This window comes from Salvelinus namaycush, chromosome 21 (genome assembly GCF_016432855.1).
Source record: "Salvelinus namaycush isolate Seneca chromosome 21, SaNama_1.0, whole genome shotgun sequence".
NCBI classification, from domain to species: Eukaryota; Metazoa; Chordata; class Actinopteri; order Salmoniformes; family Salmonidae; genus Salvelinus; species Salvelinus namaycush.
Genome location: NC_052327.1, coordinates 23,452,825 through 23,473,060, shown reverse-complemented (window position 1 = coordinate 23,473,060; position 20,236 = coordinate 23,452,825). Strand labels below are relative to the sequence as shown.

General features: G+C 43.3%; 1 protein-coding gene across 1 annotated transcript in view; it reads left to right on the top strand.

Annotated features, from left to right (window-relative positions):
• Window positions 1–19,888, top strand: part of si:dkey-246g23.2 (solute carrier family 66 member 2) — an 86,445-nt gene extending 66,557 nt beyond the window's left edge. The window contains exon 5 of the mRNA XM_039018097.1: window positions 19,250–19,888. Within this exon, the coding sequence (XP_038874025.1) occupies window positions 19,250–19,424 (175 nt within the window). The 3' untranslated portion in view covers window positions 19,425–19,888. The remainder of the gene's footprint in view (window positions 1–19,249) is intronic.
• Window positions 19,889–20,236: the final 348 nt, after the last annotated feature.

The following is a 20,236-nucleotide window of genomic DNA, read 5'->3' as shown; positions in this document are numbered from 1 at the left end:
CGCAGCAGATTCCATGGTCAACTTGGACAGACTGATCCCCCAACAACTGTCCATAGAGTACCACCTGCTAACTTGTGAAAAATATACTCATTGTACCTTTATTTCTGTATTTCTATAGACATGATGAACTCATTATTCAAAGAACCTGTTCATTACTGTTTGGTTACATGAGGATGCAACAAACAAACAAAAAATGACTACTTTTACCATAACATCAATATTTTATTCCATTCAATACATGCATTATACTTACTTAGTCAGTTTTCTCAGACGCAGTTCTCCACAATCTGCCTTATTATGCAAAATTGCCTTCGGAAAGTATTCAGACCCCTTGACTTTTTCCATATTTTCTTACGTTACAGCCTTATTCTAAAATTGATTAAATTGTTATTTTCCCTCATCAATCTACACACAATAACCCATAATGAGAAAGCAAAAACAGGTTTTTAGAAAATGTTGCACATTTATAAAATAAGCTACTGAAATATGACATTTACATAAGTATTCAGACCCTTTATTCAGCAATTACAGCCTTGAGTCTTCTTGGGTATGATGCTGCAAGCTTGGCACAACTGTATTTGGGGAGTTTCTCTCATTTGTCTCTGCAGATCCTCTCAAGCTCTGTTAGGTTGGATGGGGAGCGCCGCTACACAGCTATTTTCAGGTCTCTCCAGAGATGTTAGATCGGGTTCAAGTCCGGGCTCTGGCTGGGTCACTCAAGGACATTCAGAGACTTGTCCCGAAGCAACTCCTGCTTTGTCTTGGCTGTGTGCTTAGGGTCGTTGTCCTGTTGGAAGGTGAACCTTCGTCCCAGTCTGAAGTAGGGATGTACGATATATCGATGAACATATCGGAATCGGACGATATTAGCTAAAAATGGCAACATTAACAATGGTCAATGTCTAGTTTAACGCCAATGTGCAAAACCGATGTCAAAGCTGACGTGCATACCTATATAACGTAGGTACATGATGTAATGATGCCATGTTAAAATGTTGTGCTACACGTGCAGCACAGCATTCCTAACCTAGCCCACAATGTCTGCTGTATGGATCGAGCAGTCATTTGAAAGAGTAAGAAAAGTTCAGCGAGACAACTCAAAGGCGTAATCCATTAACGCCAAGATAATGGAATTCATTGCCCTTGACAATCAACCGTTCTCTGTCGTGGGTGATGTTGGCTTTCGCCGACTGGTCGAGCACCGGTACACACTACCAAGTGCACTATTTTTCAGATGTTGCCCTACCGGAGTTACACAGTAATAGCGACACTGCTATTAGCTTCACGACTGACATTTGGACCAGCGATATCAGCCCCATGAGCATGCTGAGTCTGACAGCACAGTGGGTCATCGAGGATTTCGTACTGAGGAAAGTCGTATTTCATGCTCATGAATGTGCTGGTTGTCATACCGCTGCTGCCATTTCAATGGCATTTGAGAACATGTTTGATACTGGAAACATGAACACACTAGCTAGCTCCATTCGTACAACTGACTCGAGAAATAAGCTCATCAACTGTGCCTGCAGAAGACGTGATACCCTCTGTCATGGCATTGAAATGCCTGCTCAACAAAACTGCCGATACAGGCTGTGAACAAGCGATTCGGTGGCATTCTCTCTTTACTGTGTCGCCACCATGCTCGATGATTTGTAAAGGACCGCTACTTCGATGCAGACAAGAAACAGGGTAACGTGAAATGTTACATACACAGCTGGACAAGATGGAAACGGACTTCGTGACAGTGCGCACCGTGGAAGAGGCCACAGACAGACAGCTGAAACTTCACTGCTTGACATGTATGACGAAATCCTAGTTGAGAATGAAACGACTGAACAAATGAACAACGAAACAGCGCAGCAAGTAAGTGAAAGAAATAGGTTTTGATTATGTTTTACTAGTAATGGGGACATACGTAAATGCCAACAATAACTTTTTGGTCAGTGTGGTGTGTGTGTGTAACCTTTATTTAACTAGGCAAGTCAGTTAAGAACAAATGCTTATTTACAATGATGGCCTACCCCAGCCAAACCCGGACGTGCGCCGCCCTATGGGACTCCCAATCACGGCCGGATGTGATACAGCCTGGATTCGAACCAGGGACTGTAGTGACGCCTCTTGCACTGAGATGCAGTGCCTTAGACCGCTGCGTCCATGTGTGTGTGTTAACTATTTAACTGTAATAGATTATAGATATCGGTTATCAATATAATTTTTTGGGGCAAGGAAAATATCCAATATCGGTAGGTATCAGCCAAAAATGTAATATCGGTGCATCACTAGTCTGAGGTCTTGAGCTCTCTGGAGCAGGTTTTCATCAAGGATCTCTCTGTTCATCTTTCCCTCAATCCTGACTAGTCTCCCAGTCCCTGAAAAATATCCCCACAGCATGATACTGCCACCACCATGCTTCACTGTAGGGATGGTGCCAGGTTTCTTTCAGACGTGACAGTTGGCATTCAGGCCAAAGAGTTCAATCTTGGTTTCATCAGACCAGAGAATCTTGTTTCTCATGGTCAGTCCTTTAGGTGCCTTTTGGCAAACTCCAAGCAGGCTGTCATGTGCCTTTTACTGAGGAGTGGCTTCCATCTGGCCACTCTACCATTAAGGCCTGATTGGTGGAGTGCTGCAGAGATGGTTGCCCTTCTGGAATCTTCTCCCATCTCCACAGAGGAACTCTAGAGCTCTGTCAGAGTGATCATCGGGTTCTTGGTCACCTCCCTGACCAAGGCCCTTCTCCCCCGATTGCTTAGTTTGGCCGAGCGGCCAGCTCTAGGAAGAGTCTTGGTGGTTCCAAACTTATTCCATTTAGGAATGATGGAGGCCACTGTGTTCTTAGGGACCTTCAATGCTGCAGAATTTTTGTTGGTACCCTTCCCCGGATTTGTGCCTAGACACAATCCTGTCTTGGAGCTCTACGAACAATTCCTTCGACCTCGTGGCTTGGTTTTTGCCTTTCCAAATCATGTCCAATCAATTGAATTTACCACAAGTGGACTCCAATCAAGTTGTAGAAACATCTCAAGGATGGTCAATGGAAACAGGATGCACATGAGCTCAATTTCGTGTCTTATAACGAGTCTGAATACTTATGTAAATGAGGGATTTCTGTTTTTGCAAAATTTGCACACAAAAAATAAAAACTATGTTCGCCTTGTCTTTATAGGATATTGTGTGTAGATTGATGAGGGGAAAAATGTATTTCATCCAATTTAAAATAAGGCTGTAATGTAAGAAAATGTGGAGTAAGGAAGGGGTCCTAATACTTTCCGAATGCACTGTATGTTATACATTTGAGGATTCCATTGACAATTTGGTGTGTCTAAATTTAAAGTGTCATTTTGTGTTACTCAATTAAAATGAAGGGAAATAACATTGGGACCAAAATTATTAATCATATCACTTAAGTGAATAATTCTTAAAGCTTAGATTTTAGCATCTGTGGCCTCCATTTAAGAAAATCCTTGAACTTAAAATGTCTCATCGGTGTTACCATTATTGGTGTTACTACGCCTACTGGAGGCACAATATTATCATAATGGTAAAAATTATTTATAGTCATTAAGCTTCCATATTAGTTTTTAGAATGGGAAGGTGTACTGAGTTTGAGTGTATATATATTCTTGCTCACAGATAAAACTGAAGATATGAAGAATTTACTAATAATTGCAAAACACTGATTTAAAATACATAACACCTAATATGTGACATAAATTAACATACTTAACATACTTAACACTTGAAACATTACAGATGTCACGGATTCCCCTGGTACTGGTACTGCTGCTCATTCCGTGCACCAGATCCAGAGGTCTACGTCACCGGCTTTCTAGGCGTCACTGAACTGGATTCATTACCACCAACCCCGGACTGTCTTGTCTCATTACGCACACCTGGTTCCCATTCCCCTGATTAGTATGTTATATATGTGCCCTCTGTTCCACATTGTCCTTGTCGGTTATTGTTCCCATGTCCATTGGTCTTTGTTGTTTCGGCTTTCTTGCTGCGTGTATTGTGCACTTGTTATTTTGGGCCGTGTCGTGTTATAACGGGTCTCATCCCATGTAATCTTTAGAGGTTTATACCTCGCTCTTTTGTTTGGGTGATATCCCTGTGTATTTTATATACGTGTTTGTTTTGGGCTTCGTCCTCGTGCTGTTTTTCATGACATGTTGTATTTTGGGTGGAGTAATAAAAAAAACTATTATGTATTCCTGTGCCTGTCTCCGATCCTTATACAACAGGACATTTTTCATGATGGAAATTGAAATATTAAAATGTGATAAAAAGAAAAAACATTGGGGGGGGGGGGGGGGGGGGCAACCATTTAAGAGCTAGAGTTATTATTCACTGATAGCAGTGGGTAGTGTGGTGTTTTGCAAGCTGTTCATGCGGGCAGTTATACAGGACAGTTCGTGGCTGTTTCTCAGGAGCCTGGTTACCTCAGTTACCTCTTTTTGGAGGGAGCAGATCATTCAGTGGATGGTCAAGAGTGTGCATGTCCTTCGCCAGGTGCACTGCAGCCTGCTCTCGCCTGCTCTGCAGTGAGGGGAGCTGTGGTTGGACTGCTCTGCAGTGAGGGGAGCTGTGGTTGGACTGCTCTGCAGTGAGGGGAGCTGTGGTTGGACTGCTCCACCTCTGGAGATGATCCTCAAGGCCCTCCTCTGTACCCAGTCTAGTTGGGCCTGCTGCTTTTTACTGCATCCAATTAACAGCACTCTACCGTATTCCAGGCCTGACCAGTGTAGTACAGACTGTGACCAGATCTTCAGTGGGTAGGCCATTCCTGTCAAGAACAGTCAACAAGTGCAGGTGTTTTGAGGCCTTCCTCACTGACTGCTCCACATGTGTGTCACCACTGAGAGGTTAGAGTCTAGATGAAAACAAGATACTTAGTTGTTACCACTGGTACTTCCTGTCCTCCTAGGATTAGTGGTGCAGGTTGTGGATGGTCTCCAGAAAAACATATCTGAATTCCAGCTGCTTTGCCTCCAAGCCCATGTTAGTGTCCTCTTTGATGGTGGTTAATGGTATGGCTCAGGACAGTCCTACATCGTCTGCATGTCCAGAGTGTCACTGAAGACAACTTTTCAGGTGGACATGTGAAGGAGAAACAGATATGGGGAAACCGCACCACCGTGTGGCACACCAGAAGTGACCATTGGCTAAATGTGCTATTAGCCATCACCCTCTGCCTTCTTCCGGTGGTGTAGCTGTGGGGCCAGACTAGTAACTTTGGACACAGTTCAATGTCAGACAGATGTTGCAGGAGCTTTGCGTGATCTACTCGATCAAAGGCTTTGGACATATCAGCAAGTAACACCCTCACCATTGTTGGTTTTCTTGAGTCTTTCACAAGGGTGGTAGTAGTACTGGATTTTGGTAGGTAGGCATACTGATTCGTGCACTCAGATAAAACTGTTGGCATTCATTTTTTTTATGATGAAGCTCTCCTGGATTTTTCCAAGGCATGAAGTTAGACAGATGGGCCTCCAGTCACTCGTTGTACATAGGTTTGACACTTTAGGTATGGGACACACATTGGCAGTCTTCCAGGCAGCAGGAACAGTCCCCTGCCAGTAGGAGGTGTTAACTACAGTATGTGTGTGATAACAGGAGCTAGATCTTCTGCTCTTTTAGTTGCCAGGCTGGAATGCCATCAGGCCCACACGCTTTACGTGGGCTGTCTGGTCAGAGCTTGCTTTATATAGCCAATGCTGCACAGCTCAACCTGCCTTGTAGGCATGGGCAGGGGGAAGATGGCAAGAGGTGTGGTGCTTGTCCACGCCTCAGCAAAAAATACATTAGAAACATCAGCCACGTTGTCGGCTTCAATTCCCTCCACCTGTATTCTCCCTCCTGGTGTTTCTTTAGTCCCAGTCCTTTTGGTCCCAGTCCTTTTGGTCCCAGTCCTTTTGGTCCCAGTCCTTTTGGTCCCAGTCCTTTGTTAATGAAGTCCCACCATTCCTTGGGAGTTTTCTTCTTTAGGTCCTGAATTTCAGTTTTTTGTAGTAGTCTTTGCTTATATATAAAAATAAAAAAAATATATCTAGATTTATTTATTTTTAAATACACTGCTGTAAGCTTTTTGCACTGGGAATTTAATTATTGACATAAATATTTTCATGGTTTTAGGTTTAATGTGAAACAACACTTTTTATTCTGCTCGTTTTACCTGTAATCTGTACCTCTCCTGTATCAGTATTCCTCCTCGTACTCCTCTTCCCTTCATCTTGACCATGCTTCTCGCGGGGGCCGTTGATAACAGAAGTTTGACTAATACATTAAAGCTGGGAATTAGAAAGTGTCACTCTGCATGCATATGCAAGTGTTTCTCCTAGTTCTGGCCAGAAAAATGACTGCAGTTTTATGTAAATCTGGGCTTTGAGGATCTGGCAACAATATTTGTACACTATTTTTATGGATGGAAATTTGCACAGTCAAGGGTCCCTTTTTGGCTGTCTCACTTGAATGTGGACTTATTTACTTTCTTGTAAAGAATGTGAAATGTCTGAGGGCAAACTCTCCCCCCTCCTTCGTTTGGGAAAGCAGATCCATCTTTCTCTGGCAGTTTGCGGACCTTCCAGTGTTTGCTTCCTGACAATCGATACGCATGCATATTTCATCCTTTGGGTTAAGAGCAGAATCTTTTTCCCCTGCTGTGCCTTTTGATTTCTGCTCCTCTATCACCCCACTGGGAAAATGGTGTGGATGTCTGCGGTCCCACGGTTAATCACTCCACCAAGTAGCGATGTAATACTGTTTCAACTGAAGGCCTTTCTCTGGGTAATCACACCAGACTCTGGTGCTGAGCCATGTCTGACTCTGAGAAACAGCACTAGTACGTTAGCTGGCTAGCATTAATATGACCCCATTAACAGTTACATTCTAGTCTCTCTCAGGGCAGTCTTTGTGTCCACAGAAACAGCGGTTTTGTTCGTAATTGAATTTCATTTGGAAAACGTGTCTGAATTCTCAATGGTAACACTACAGAGAAGTAGCAGCAGCCTACTGTTTGCTGTCTACCTCAAAACAGATTACAATAGGGCTGGACACATGACATTGTGAACCACTGTCTACTATGCCAATGACCTCTGCCCTATGAGAGGCCAGTGAGAGTGTTAAGAGTGTCCTAGACTGAGTCCTCTCACTGGGTTGACTTCCCTGGAGCAGCCCTGTAAATCTCTGCCCACATTAGACTGCTGTGTGTCAGTCGCCTCCTCAGCGAAGGGGAGGGAGAGCAGGGGAATGAGGGACGCGTCTCAATGTGACCGCAGTGGTTTGAACAGAGCTGCTTTAATAGTGTCCCACCCAGACTCCTCCTTTCCCTCCCCTTCCTCATATCCTCCCTCTTTCCTCTTCTCTTCTCTCCTGTCCTTCCTTTCCTTTCTTCCACTCTCCTCTCTTCCACCTCTCCCCATAACTTATTTCCTCAGCTCCGTCTCTCCTCTCTTCTCCCCCACTCCTCCCCCGTCAGTACAGTGATTAGCTCAGAAAGAAGGACGGAACAGATGAGCCCTGATGCAGGGAGCCGAGGGGATTGCTGGTCAGGTGGTCTAACTCCTCTGATGGCTCTGAGGAAGTTCAGCAGGAGTTTACTGTAAATGTTGCCATCTGCACTCTTAGCGCCGCTGCAACCTTTCAGATGCTCCATCTATCCCAGGCCTCCAAAAGAGAAGCTAATAGGAGGGCTGACACCTCTGGCTCAACACAGAGTACAATTACAGCCAGAGCCAGGTACCAATCAGGCCACCCTCTATCACCTCACTCACACCTTCCCTCCATTTGTCTCTCTGTCATCTATCCTTGGCATCTGCACCACTATATCCCTCTCTCTGCCTCTGGTGTAGTGGTGTATAGAGAGATTTGCTGACACTGTGTTTGTGAAGTGTGTGTTTGCGTGAGATGAATATATATTTTGGAGATGAAGATTAGGTGCCTAATCTCTTTCTCCGTCTCGCACACACACACACGTTCTCGCTCTCACACATCTTTTCTGTTCTTTCCTTCACTCTCTCTCTCCCTCTCTCTCTCTGTTCTCTCCCATGCTCTGCCACTTAGGTCAGATGAAGGTGTAAGGTTAGATGGTATCAATAGGGGACTTGTCAGGTCTAGTGAGGGGGTAGAGAAAGCGCTTTCAGTATTTCTAATCAATACCATAATCACTTCTCCTACCTACAAAGGCCCCCAAGGCCACGATCAATTGTTTACTCAGTATTACTTTCATCTCCTGTTGATCCACAGGACAAGTGACATGACTGTTTAAGTGTGTACAGTTGAAGTCAGAAGTTTACATACACCTTAGCCAAATACATTTAAACTCAGTTTTTCACAATTCCTGACATTTAATCTGAGTAAAAATTCTCTGTCTTAGGTCAGTTAGGATCACCACTTTATTTTAAGAATGTGAAATGTCAGAATAATAGTATAGAGAATGATTTATTTCAGCTTGTATTTCTTTCATCACATTCCCAGTGGGTCAGAAGTTTACATACACGCAATTAGTATTTGCAAGCATTGCCTTTAAATTGTTTATCTTGGGTCAAACGTTTCGGGTAGCCTTCCACAAGCTTCCCACAATAAGTTGGGTGAATTTTGGCTCATTCCTCCTAACTGAGTCAGGTTTGTAGGCCTCCTTTCTCGCACAGGCTTTTTCAGTTCTGCCCACAAATGTTCTATAGGATTGAGGTCAGGGCTTTGTGATGGCCACTCCAATACCTTGACTTTGTTGTCTTTAAGCCATTTTGCCACAACTTTGGAAGTATGCTTGGGGTCATTGTCCATTTGGAAGACCCATTTGCGACCAAGCTTTAACTTCGTGACTGATGTCTTGAGATGTTGCTTCAATATATCCACATCATTTTCCTACCTCATGATGCCATCTATTTTGTGATGTGCACCAGTCCCTCCTGCAGCAAAGCACCCCCACAACATGATGCAGCCACCCCTGTGCTTCACGGTTGGGATGGTGCTCTTCGGTTTGCAAGCTTCCTCCTTTCTCCTCCAAACACAACGATGGTCGTTATGGCCAAACAATTCTATTTTTGTTTCATCAGACCAGAGGACATTTCTCCAAAAAGTACGATCTTTGTCCCCATGTGCAGTTGCAAACCGTAGTCTGTCTTTTTTATGGCGGTTTTGGAGCAGTGGCTTCTTCCTTGCTGAAAGGCCTTTCAGGTTATGTCGATATAGGACTCGTTTTACTGTGGATATAGATACTTTTGTACCTGTGTCCTCCAGCATCTTCACAAGGTCCTTTGCTGTTGTTCTGAGATTGATTTGCACTTTTCACACCAAAGTACGTTCATCTCTAGGAGACTGAATGCATCTCCTTCCTGAGTGGTATGACGGCTGCGTGGTCCCATGGTGTTTATACTTGCGTACAATTGTTTGTACAGATGAATGTGGTACCTTCAGGCGTTTGGAAATTGCTCCCAAGGCTGAACCAGACTTGAAGAGGTCTACAATTTTTTTTCTGAGGTCTTGGCTGATTTCTTTTGATTTTCCCATGATGTCAAGCAAAGAGGCACTGAGTTTAAGGTAGGCCTTGAAATACATTCACAGGTACACCTCCAATTGACTCAAATGATGTCAATTAGCCAATCAGAAGCTTCTAAAGCCATGACATCATTTTCTGGAATTTTCCAAGCTGTTTATTGGCACAGTCAACTTAGTGAATGTAAACTTCTGACCCACTGGAATTGTGATATAGTTAATTTTTGTGAAATAATCTGTCTGTAAACAATTGTTTGAAAACTTACTTGTGTCTTGCACAAAGTAGATGTCTTAACCGACTTGCCAAAACTATAGTTTGTTAACAAGAAATTTGTGAAGTGGTTGAAAAGCAAGTTTTAATGACTCCAACCTAAGTGTATGTAATCTTCCGACTTCAACTGTATGTATGTATGTATGTATGTGACATTTGTGTGTCAAATCAAGTTCAATTTTATTTGTCACATGCACCGAATACAATGGGTGTAGACTTAACCGTGAAATGCTTGCTTACCAACGATGCAGAGTTAAAATAATAATAATAATATCATCACAACGATTAAAATACACAAAAATGTAGCTATATACAGGGAGTACCAGTACTAGATCAATGTGCAGGGGTATGAGGTATTTGAGGTAGATGCAGTACCTTCAGAAAATATTCACACCCCTTGACTTTGCCCACATTTTGTTGTATTACAAATTGGGATTAAAATGATTAATGGAAAATGAAACTGAGTGTACAAAACATTAAGGACACCTGCTCTTTCCATGACATAGATTGACCAGGTGAATCCAGGTGAAAGCTATGATCCCTTATTGCTGTCAAATCCCCTTCAATCAGTGTAGATGAAGGGGAGGAGACAGGTTACAGGAGGATTTTTAAGCCTTGAGACAATTGAGATATTGATTGTGTATGTGTGCCATTCAGAGTGTGAATGGTCAATACAAAATATTTAAGTGCCTTTGAATAGGGTATGATAGTAGGTGCCAGACGCACTGGTTTTGTCAAGAACTGTAACGTGGGCCAGCATCACTGTGGAACGCTTTCGACACCTTGTAGAGTCCATGCCCCGACGAATTGAGGCTGTTCTGAGTGCAAAAGAGGGGGGAGCTCAATATTAGGAAGGTTTTCTTAATGTTTTATATACTCGGTGTAACTTGAATTTAAACACAGGTATAAATACACGGGATAATGGGGAAGATGGGCGACACCTGGAGGGGGGTGGAGACAAGCACAAAGACAGGTGAAACAGATCAGGGCATGACATACCCATAACACTGGGTGTATTAATACACCATCCAAAGTGTAAAATTAATAACTGCACCATGCCCAATGGGATATTTAATGTCAACTTTTCTTACCAATATACCAATAGGTGTCATTTGCGAACCACAGGAAAACCTACATGGTCTTTGTGGTTGAACCTGTGCTTAAAATTCACTGCTCGACTTTGGGAACTATTTGTATGTGTGGTACAGAGATGGGGTAGTCATTTAAAAATAATTTTAAACAATTATTACATATAGGGAGTCTATGCAACTTATCTGACTTGTTAAGCACATTTTTACTTCTTAACTTATTTATGCTGCCATAACAAAAGGATTGAACACTTATTGACTCAAGACATTTCAGATTTTCATTGAGATAATTTGTAAACATTTATAACAACTTAATTCCACTTTGACATTATGGTGTATTGTGTGTAGATCAGTGACACAAAATCTAAATGTAATCAATTTTAAATTCAGGCTGTAACATAACAAAATGTGGAAAAAGTCTAAGGGTGTGAATACTTTCTGAAGGCACTATATGTACATGGCAGGGTAAATTGACGAGGCATCAGGATAGATAATAATACAAGTAAAATAAAGAACGGAGTAGCAGCAGCATATGATGCGTGTGTATTTATGTGTGCGTATGTAGTGTATAGACGCATCCCGGAGTCATCATTTCACTGTTGACGTTGAGACTGGTGTTTTGCGGGTACTATTTAATGAAGCTGCCAGTTGAGGACTTGTGAGGCGTCTGTTTCTCAAACTAGACACTCTAATGTACTTGTCCTCTTGCTCAGTTGTGCACCAGGGCCTCCCACTCCTCTTTCTATTCTGGTTAGAGACAGTTTGCGTTGTTCTGTGAAGGGAGTAGTACACAGCGTTGTACCAGATCTTCAGTATCTTGGCAATTTCTCGCATGGAATAGCCTTCATTTCTCAGAACAAGAATAGACTGACGAGTTCAGACTTTCAGAAGAAAGTCTTTGTTTCTGGCCATTTTGAGCCTGTAATCGAACCCACAAATGCTGATGCTCCAGATACTCAACTATTAGCTAACACAACGTGCCATTGGAACACAGGAGTGACATTTGATGATAATGGGCCTCTGTACGCCTATGTAGATATTCCATTAAAAATCAGCCGTTTCCAGCATGAACAATGTCTACACTGTATTTCTGATCAATTTTATGTTATTTTAATGGACAAAAAATTTGTTTTTCTTTAAAAAAAAAGGACATTTCTAAGTGACTCCACACTTTTGAACGGTACTGTGTATGTATGTGTATATATATATGGAGTGGGAGGAATGGGAGGCCCTGGTATATACACTGCTCAAAAAAATAAAGGGAACACTTAAACAACACAATGTAACTCCAAGTCAATCACACTTCTGTGAAATCAAACTGTCCACTTAGGAAGCAACACTGATTGACAATAAATTTCACATGCTGTTGTGCAAATGGAATAGACAAAAGGTGGAAATTATAGGCAATTAGCAAGACACCCCCAAAAAAGGAGTGATTCTGCAGGTGGTGACCACAGACCACTTCTCAGTTCCTATGCTTCCTGGCTGATGTTTTGGTCACTTTTGAATGCTGGCGGTGCTCTCACTCTAGTGGTAGCATGAGACGGAGTCTACAACCCACACAAGTGGCTCAGGTAGTGCAGTTCATCCAGGATGGCACATCAATGCGAGCTGTGGCAAAAAGGTTTGCTGTGTCTGTCAGCGTAGTGTCCAGAGCATGGAGGCGCTACCAGGAGACAGGCCAGTACATCAGGAGACGTGGAGGAGGCCGTAGGAGGGCAACAACCCAGCAGCAGGACCGCTACCTCCGCCTTTGTGCAAGGAGGTGCACTGCCAGAGCCCTGCAAAATGACCTCCAGCAGGCCACAAATGTGCATGTGTCAGCATATGGTCTCACAGGGGGGTCTGAGGATCTCATCTCGGTACCTATTGGCAGTCAGGCTACCTCTGGCGAGCACATGGAGGGCTGTGCGGCCCCACAAAGAAATGCCACCCCACACCATGACTGACCCATCGCCAAACCGGTCATGCTGGAGGATGTTGCAGGCAGCAGAACGTTCTCCACGGCGTCTCCAGACTCTGTCACGTCTGTCACATGTGCTCATGTGCTCAGTGTGAACCTGCTTTCATCTGTGAAGAGCACAGGGCGCCAGTGGCGAATTTGCCAATCTTGGTGTTCTCTGGCAAATGCCAAACGTCCTGCACGGTGTTGGGCTGTAAGCACAACCCCCACCTATGGACGTCGGGCCCTCATACCACCCTCATGGAGTCTGTTTCTGACCGTTTGAGCAGACACATGCACATTTGTGGCCTGCTGGAGGTCATTTTGCAGGGCGCTGGCAGTGCACCTCCTTGCACAAAGGCGGAGGTAGCGGTCCTGCTGCTGGGTTGTTGCCCTCCTACGGCCTCCTCCACGTCTCCTGATGTACTGGCCTGTCTCCTGGTAGCGCCTCCATGCTCTGGACACTACGCTGACAGACACAGCAAACCTTTTTGCCACAGCTCGCATTGATGTGCCACCCTGGATGAACTGCACTACCTGAGCCACTTGTGTGGGTTGTAGACTCCGTCTCATGCTACCACTAGAGTGAGAGCACCGCCAGCATTCAAAAGTGACCAAAACATCAGCCAGGAAGCATAGGAACTGAGAAGTGGTCTGTGGTCACCACCTGCAGAATCACTCCTTTTTTGGGGGTGTCTTGCTAATTGCCTATAATTTCCACCTTTTGTCTATTCCATTTGCACAACAGCATGTGAAATTTATTGTCAATCAGTGTTGCTTCCTAAGTGGACAGTTTGATTTCACAGAAGTGTGATTGACTTGGAGTTACATTGTGTTGTTTAAGTGTTCCCTTTATTTTTTTGAGCAGTGTATATATATGTGTGTGTGTATCTTCTGAGTGTGCATAGAGTCGGTGAAAGATGGGGTCAGGGCAGATAGTTCAGGTAACCATGAATTAACTATTTAGCAGTCTTATGGCTATTTAGCAGTCTTATGGCTTGGGGGTAGAAGCTGTCTCTGAGCCTGTTGGTCTGAGAGCTGATGCTCTGGTACCATTTGCCAGATTTTAGCAGAGTGAACAGTCTGTGGCTTGGGTGGCTGGAGTCTGGCAATTTTCGGGCCTTCTTTTGACACCGCCTGATGTAGAGGTCCTGGATGGCAGGGAGCTTGGCCCAAGTGAAGTACTGGGCTGTCCACACCACCCTCTGTAGCGCTATGCGGTTGAGGGTGCTGCATTTGCCATACCAAGCAGTGATGCGGTCAGTCAAGATGCTTTCGATGTACTGTAGCAGCCGTAGAAACATTTGAGGATCATGTCAAATCTTTTCAGCCTCCCTAGGGTAAGAGGTGCTGTTGTGCTCTCTTCACGACTGTGTGGGTGTGTGTGGACCATCATAACCCTATCAGTCACGAGACTCGAGCAAAAATCTGCATTTATCTGCATGTCTTATGTTCAGCCTCACAATTAAGTATTTAACCATTTTCTTTTCAGGACAACCAGGGCTACGAGAAGAACAATTTGACATAAATAGTTTCATTCATGAGTTTTATTGACAAATGTAAATAAAATGAAAAATAAGGTCCACCAAAGCAAAAACCTGATACAAATGTATTTATATGAATGCTGTAAATACAGAAATTGTTTTCTCACTGGGAAATGTATATCCAACTAGGCAGTAACAACTGTGTAGTGTTTGGAGTTTGTGACAGCAACTATGTGAGCTTATACAGTATCGTAATAATATTACATTTAATTTTAGTAGCGCTTTTAATTAGTTATCACAAAGCTCTACTGAGTAGGCTTGGACGATATACCGTATACCAGGATATTTCAAAATATAAATTTGGGGGGGTTTTGGGTGCTACGCCATTGCTTCTAACTATAAGTTAAGTATAACCATAAGAAATCTAAGATGTGTCAGATAAATTATGTCCAGCTCAGGGCCCCAGCTATGCTTTTGGTTTGCTAACTTGCTAAGTGGCTAGATGTTAAGATCAAGCTTCTCGGTTACAGCAGAGACATTCAATCCCCTCCTGGATCAAGATCCCTGTTGCCTTAATTGTTTTGTGCGTCAAAAATAGCGCCCCTTGTGTGCACATTCAGTAATACCGTATACCCTGGTATAGTACAGAAACGGTATGACGGTTTGAGAATCTGGATACCGCCAAACCCTTCTACTGAGCAAAAAAATATTAAAAAGGATATATACAATAACTAAATACATTTACAATCAAGGCAGGTAAAATAGCAATAGTTGGATAGGTGCTAAATATATTTTATATTGGGACTAGGACTATGAAAAAAAGTGTGTAGAAGTGGGATTTAAGGCCCTTTTTAAAAGTTGAGTGATCCCCAGTCCACCTGGTCGTGCTGCTGCTCCAGTTTCAACTGTTCTGCCTGCGGCTATGGAACCCTGACCTGTTCACTGTATGTGCTACCTTATCCCGGACCTGCTGTTTTCGAAGCTCTCTTTCTCTACCACACCTGCAGTCTCTCTCTGAATGATCGGCTATGAAAAGCCAACTGACATTTACTCATGAGGTGCTGACCTGTTGCACCCTCTACAACCACTGTGATTATTATTATTATATGACCCTGCTGGTCATCTATGAATGTTTGAACGTCTTGGCCGTGTACTGTTATAATCTCCACACCGTCACAGCCAGAAGAGGACTGGCCACCCCTCATAGCCTGGTTCCTCTCTAGGTTTCTTCCTAGTTTCCTGCCTTTCTAGAGAGTTTTTCCTAGCCGCCGTGCTTCTACATCTGCATTGCTTGCTGTTTGGGGTTTTAGGCTGGGTTTCTGTATAGCACTTTGTAACATTGGCTGATGTAAAAAGGTCTTTATAAATACATTTCATTGATTGATTGAAATTTGATTGATGGAGCGGTTCTCAGATTATTAGGGAGAGCATTCCATAGGTGAGGGGCAAGGGAGCAGAAGGCTCGGTCCCCCGTAGTTTGGAGATATGTTTTGGGGACTTGAGGCAGTGGCTGTAGAGGAGAGTGTCAGGTGGTTCGCTATTGAGATGAGGTTGCAGACGTAGGTGGGGCTCAATCCATTCAAGGCTTTAAATACACGAGCATGAGATTTTTTAAATCAATCCTGTACACCGAGTATACCAAACATTAGGAACACTTTCCTAATATTGAGAGCTTCGGTAGTGATTTGGCTGGGAGGCCCCCAAACAGTGCATTGCTGTAATTGATCAAATAGAAATCGAAGGTGTAGATGAGTTTCTCTGCGTTTGGCTGGGAGAGTGATGGTATGACCCGGGCAATGTTTTTTGAGATGGAAAACTATATTTTAGGGAGTGGGGTCATGGCCAGGTTAGGGTCGCCATTGTACAGCAACCCTGGAGCAATTAGAGTTAAGTGCTTTGCTCAAGGGCACAGCAACAGATCATTTTTTCTCGCCTTGTGTCAGGGTTGTGTGCGGAGAATATTCGGAGTCAAGCGCAGGACACAGGTGTTGAGCGAAACCACAGTGTTTTACTCAAAAATAAGGCAAAATTCCACAAATGGAAATAATCAAATACATACACGTATAAACCACAACCACTAACGCACAAACAATCACGGACAAAACAGAAATGAAAGCCAGAGGATTAAATAGGGAACATGATGGGGGGAATTGAAACCAGGTGTGTATAATACAGACAAAACAAAACGAAACTAAAAAATGGATCGATGGTGACTAGAAAGCCGGTGACGTCGACCGCCGAACACCACCCGAACAAGGAGAAGGGCCGACTTCGGCGGAAGTCGTGACACCTTGTCAGATCTGGTATTCGAACTAGCAACCTTTCGGTTACTGGCCCATCGCTCTAACCTCCAGGCGATCTGTGGATTGGGGGGTGCTCTCCCCTCTTTCTCCTATAGTCACGTTCTGCTCGTTGGTCTTATTGACGTTGAGGGAGAGGTTTTTGTCATGGCACCACACTAACACTAAGTCTCTGACCTCGCTGTAGGCTGTCTCATCGCCATCAGTGATCAGGCCTACCACAGTTGTCTCGTCAGCATACTTGATGTTGGAGTCATGCGTGGGCGAACAGTGAATACAGGAGGTGACTAAGCACACACCCTTGAGGGGCCCCTGTGTTGAGGGTCAGCGTGGCGGAGGTGTTGTTGTCTATCCTCACCACCTGGGGCCGTCCTGTCAGGAAGTCCAGGATCTTTTTACTGAGGGAGGTGTTAAGTCTCAGGGTCACCAGCTTGGTGGGGACTATGGGGTTGAACGCTGAGCTGTAGTCTGTGAACAGCATATTTACATACACCGAGTGCACAAAATTACATTATGAACACCTTATTAATATTGAGTTGCACCCACTTTTGCCCTCAGAACAGCCTCAAGTCATTGTGGCATGGACTCTACAAGGTGTCTTGAGTGTTCCACAGGGTTGCTGGCCTATGTTGACTACAATGCTTCCCACAGTTGTCAAGTTGGCTGGATGTCCTTTGGGTGGTCGATCATTCTTGATACACACGGGAAACTGTTGCAGTACCTGACACACACACACCGGTGCGCCTGGCACCTGCTACCATATCCCTTTCAAAGGCATTACATATTTTGTCTTGCCCATTCATCCTCTGAATGGCACACACACACAATCCATGTCTCAATTGTCAAAAATCTTTCTTTAACCCGTCTCCTCCCCTTCAGCTACACTGATTGAATAGGACTTAACAAGTGACATATACATGTCTCCATTGTGATGTGCTGCTCTTGTACAGATGACCCGTCCCTGTTAATTACCTCGTTAATGATTCATCCTTGTTAATGATGTTTGCCGTCTCTTAGAGCAAAGAAATTAGCAAATATGACTTGGGGACGGCGGGAGAGAAAATAGAGGGGGAATGTAAAAAATCATCTAACATTTAAGTGGGGGGGTTAGTGGGAGGGTTTCTGCTGGAAAGGAGAGCTCATCTTGTGCGGTAGAGGACATATTCAGAAAACATTTAGCCCATCAAAAATACTGGATTTCCCTGTGGAATGGCAACTCAGAGAGTCCCCATCTGTGAGCATAGCCAGCATAACTATTTTGTACTGTAGCCTATTCACAGATTTGTCTGTATGTGACTTGAATTGTTTATGTACAGTCATCCTTTGTCCATTAATGCATCAAGATATGAGTTTTTCCTCACACCCTTACAGCCTCTACAGTGCAGACTGACCTATGCTGACCTACACATTAATGTACAGTGAAGGTATTCTTCCTCGTCTGTATACAAACACATCATATGCTGTAGATGTGTCCACATACACATGCCCTCACCTTTATTTCAACCCATACAAACCTCTAAGAATATACACATGCCCTCACCTTTATTTCAACCCATACAAACCTCTAAGCATATACACATGTACTCAATTGTAGAATAGTTGACAACACATGCTTGACATTGAATATAAAGAAGACCTCAGTGATTTGTTTTTCCTCCAGACAACAGCCAATGGTAGCATCACTCAACATTTTGATCAAAGGAGAGTGATTCAAGCAGGTTTCTGATGTTAAATACAGTATCTTTGAATCAACTCTCAATTTAAGTTTGATAAACATGCAATACAAATCAGCAGAACAGTGAAAGCAAGTCTCAGCTGTTTTAAGTTAATAAGAAACTGTTTACCCTTTGATACTGCACTTATATTTTTTACACACAATGATAATTTAGCAAATATCTCATCTGCATGACAACATGGATTCAGGCGAAACTCACAGTAAACAAATCTATAGAATCACTCTACAATAAAGCCTTAAATTGCTTTTCAGCAGTCTGTCTGTCTTCAGTTCAACCCTGTCACATTCTCTGTCACAATGGTAATCATTCTCACTCAAAAATGTTATTTGAATAAGTGTTGCTGTAACTTTAGTGAAGTTAGAGTATAGTCTAAGCTCAAGTGGAGATAGCTGCTGTGCTCCTCTTGAGGGTATTAGCCTGCACTGTCCAGGCAGCGCTCTGCCTGATCAATCAATGTTTTGCTGGCCACTTTACTCTGTTCATTGATTGTTTATCTGCTGTTCTCTTTTACTCCTCAGACTTTCTGTTGTGTACTGATTTCAGATTGCATTTAGGAAACAATGATACTGTTGAGTCCTGGCATCAGCTTATTGATGTGCCTATCTTTACGTGTATACAACAGATGTTGTTTTCCCAAATGTGGATCAAATCTAAATTAAATTACGTTTTATTTGTCACATGCTTTGTAGACAACAGGTGTTGACTAACAGTGAAATGCTTACTTATGGGTCCATTTTCAACAATGCAGAGTTAAAGATAAGATATACATACTGATGCAAGGAATAAATACACAGAGAATAACAAGTAGAAAATAACATGGCTATTTACAGGGGAAATGATCTTAAACATTTATAAAATGGTGGATAATCATTGTTCTTTGTCATAGCTTGCTACATATTTACTCTTTCTTTCTCATTGTCTCTCTTGTATCAGTGTGAAGATGGTGCTGCTGTGGACTGTTGGAGACATTTTCAAGACGACGTACTTCGTGATGAACCACAGCCCGTCCCAGTTCTGGGTGTGTGGGGCAGTCCAGATCCTCATAGACATGGCCATCCTGCTGCAGGTGCTCTTTTACGGCCAGGACATCAGGGTCAAACTGGGATGACCCTATGGCCTTATCATCCTCCAATACATCAATGCTCTTAATCAAAGACTTATACCTAAACTTGTGTGCCTTACCATGTATTTTTTTAAAGATATTAGATGGAGAATGCCAGAGAGGTATTGTGTATGTTTTACTATTTGATGCCAGTCATTTGTGTCTTCATAGGTCATTTGCTTTGCTAGTTACTGAAGGACAGTGTGTGTCCATCAGTCAATCTCTACCGGCTCCACAGGCAGCTTGAACGACATGACGGGCTACTCTGACTGATGACTCCTTCACTATGTACCTCAGTGTGTTTTTAAGATTAAATATAGACATATGTATGTGTGTCCGTGTGTGTGCGTTTCAGCATGAATTGATGTTAGCCATCGGCATTCTCCAGTGCCACAGGGGCGCAGCGGTCTAAGGCACTGCATCGCAGTGCTAGAGGCGTCACTACAGACCGGGTTCGATCCCAGGCTGTAACCGGCCGTGATCGAGAGTCCCATAGGGCGGAGCACAATTGGCCCAGCATCGTTAGGGGAGGGTTTGGCTGTTGGAGCTTTACAAGTAGGCTGTCATTGTAAATAAGAATGTATTCTTCACCGACTTGCTTAGTTGAATAAAGGTTAAATAAATAAAAATGGCAAGGTATTGGTATTTTATTAGAATCCCCATTAAATCAAATCAAATCAAATTTTATTTGTCACATACACATGGTTAGCAGATGTTAATGCGAGTGTAGCGAAATGCTTGTGCTTCTAGTTCCGACAATGTAGTAATAACCAACAAGTAATCTAACCTAACAATAACCTAACCTAACAATTAGCTGT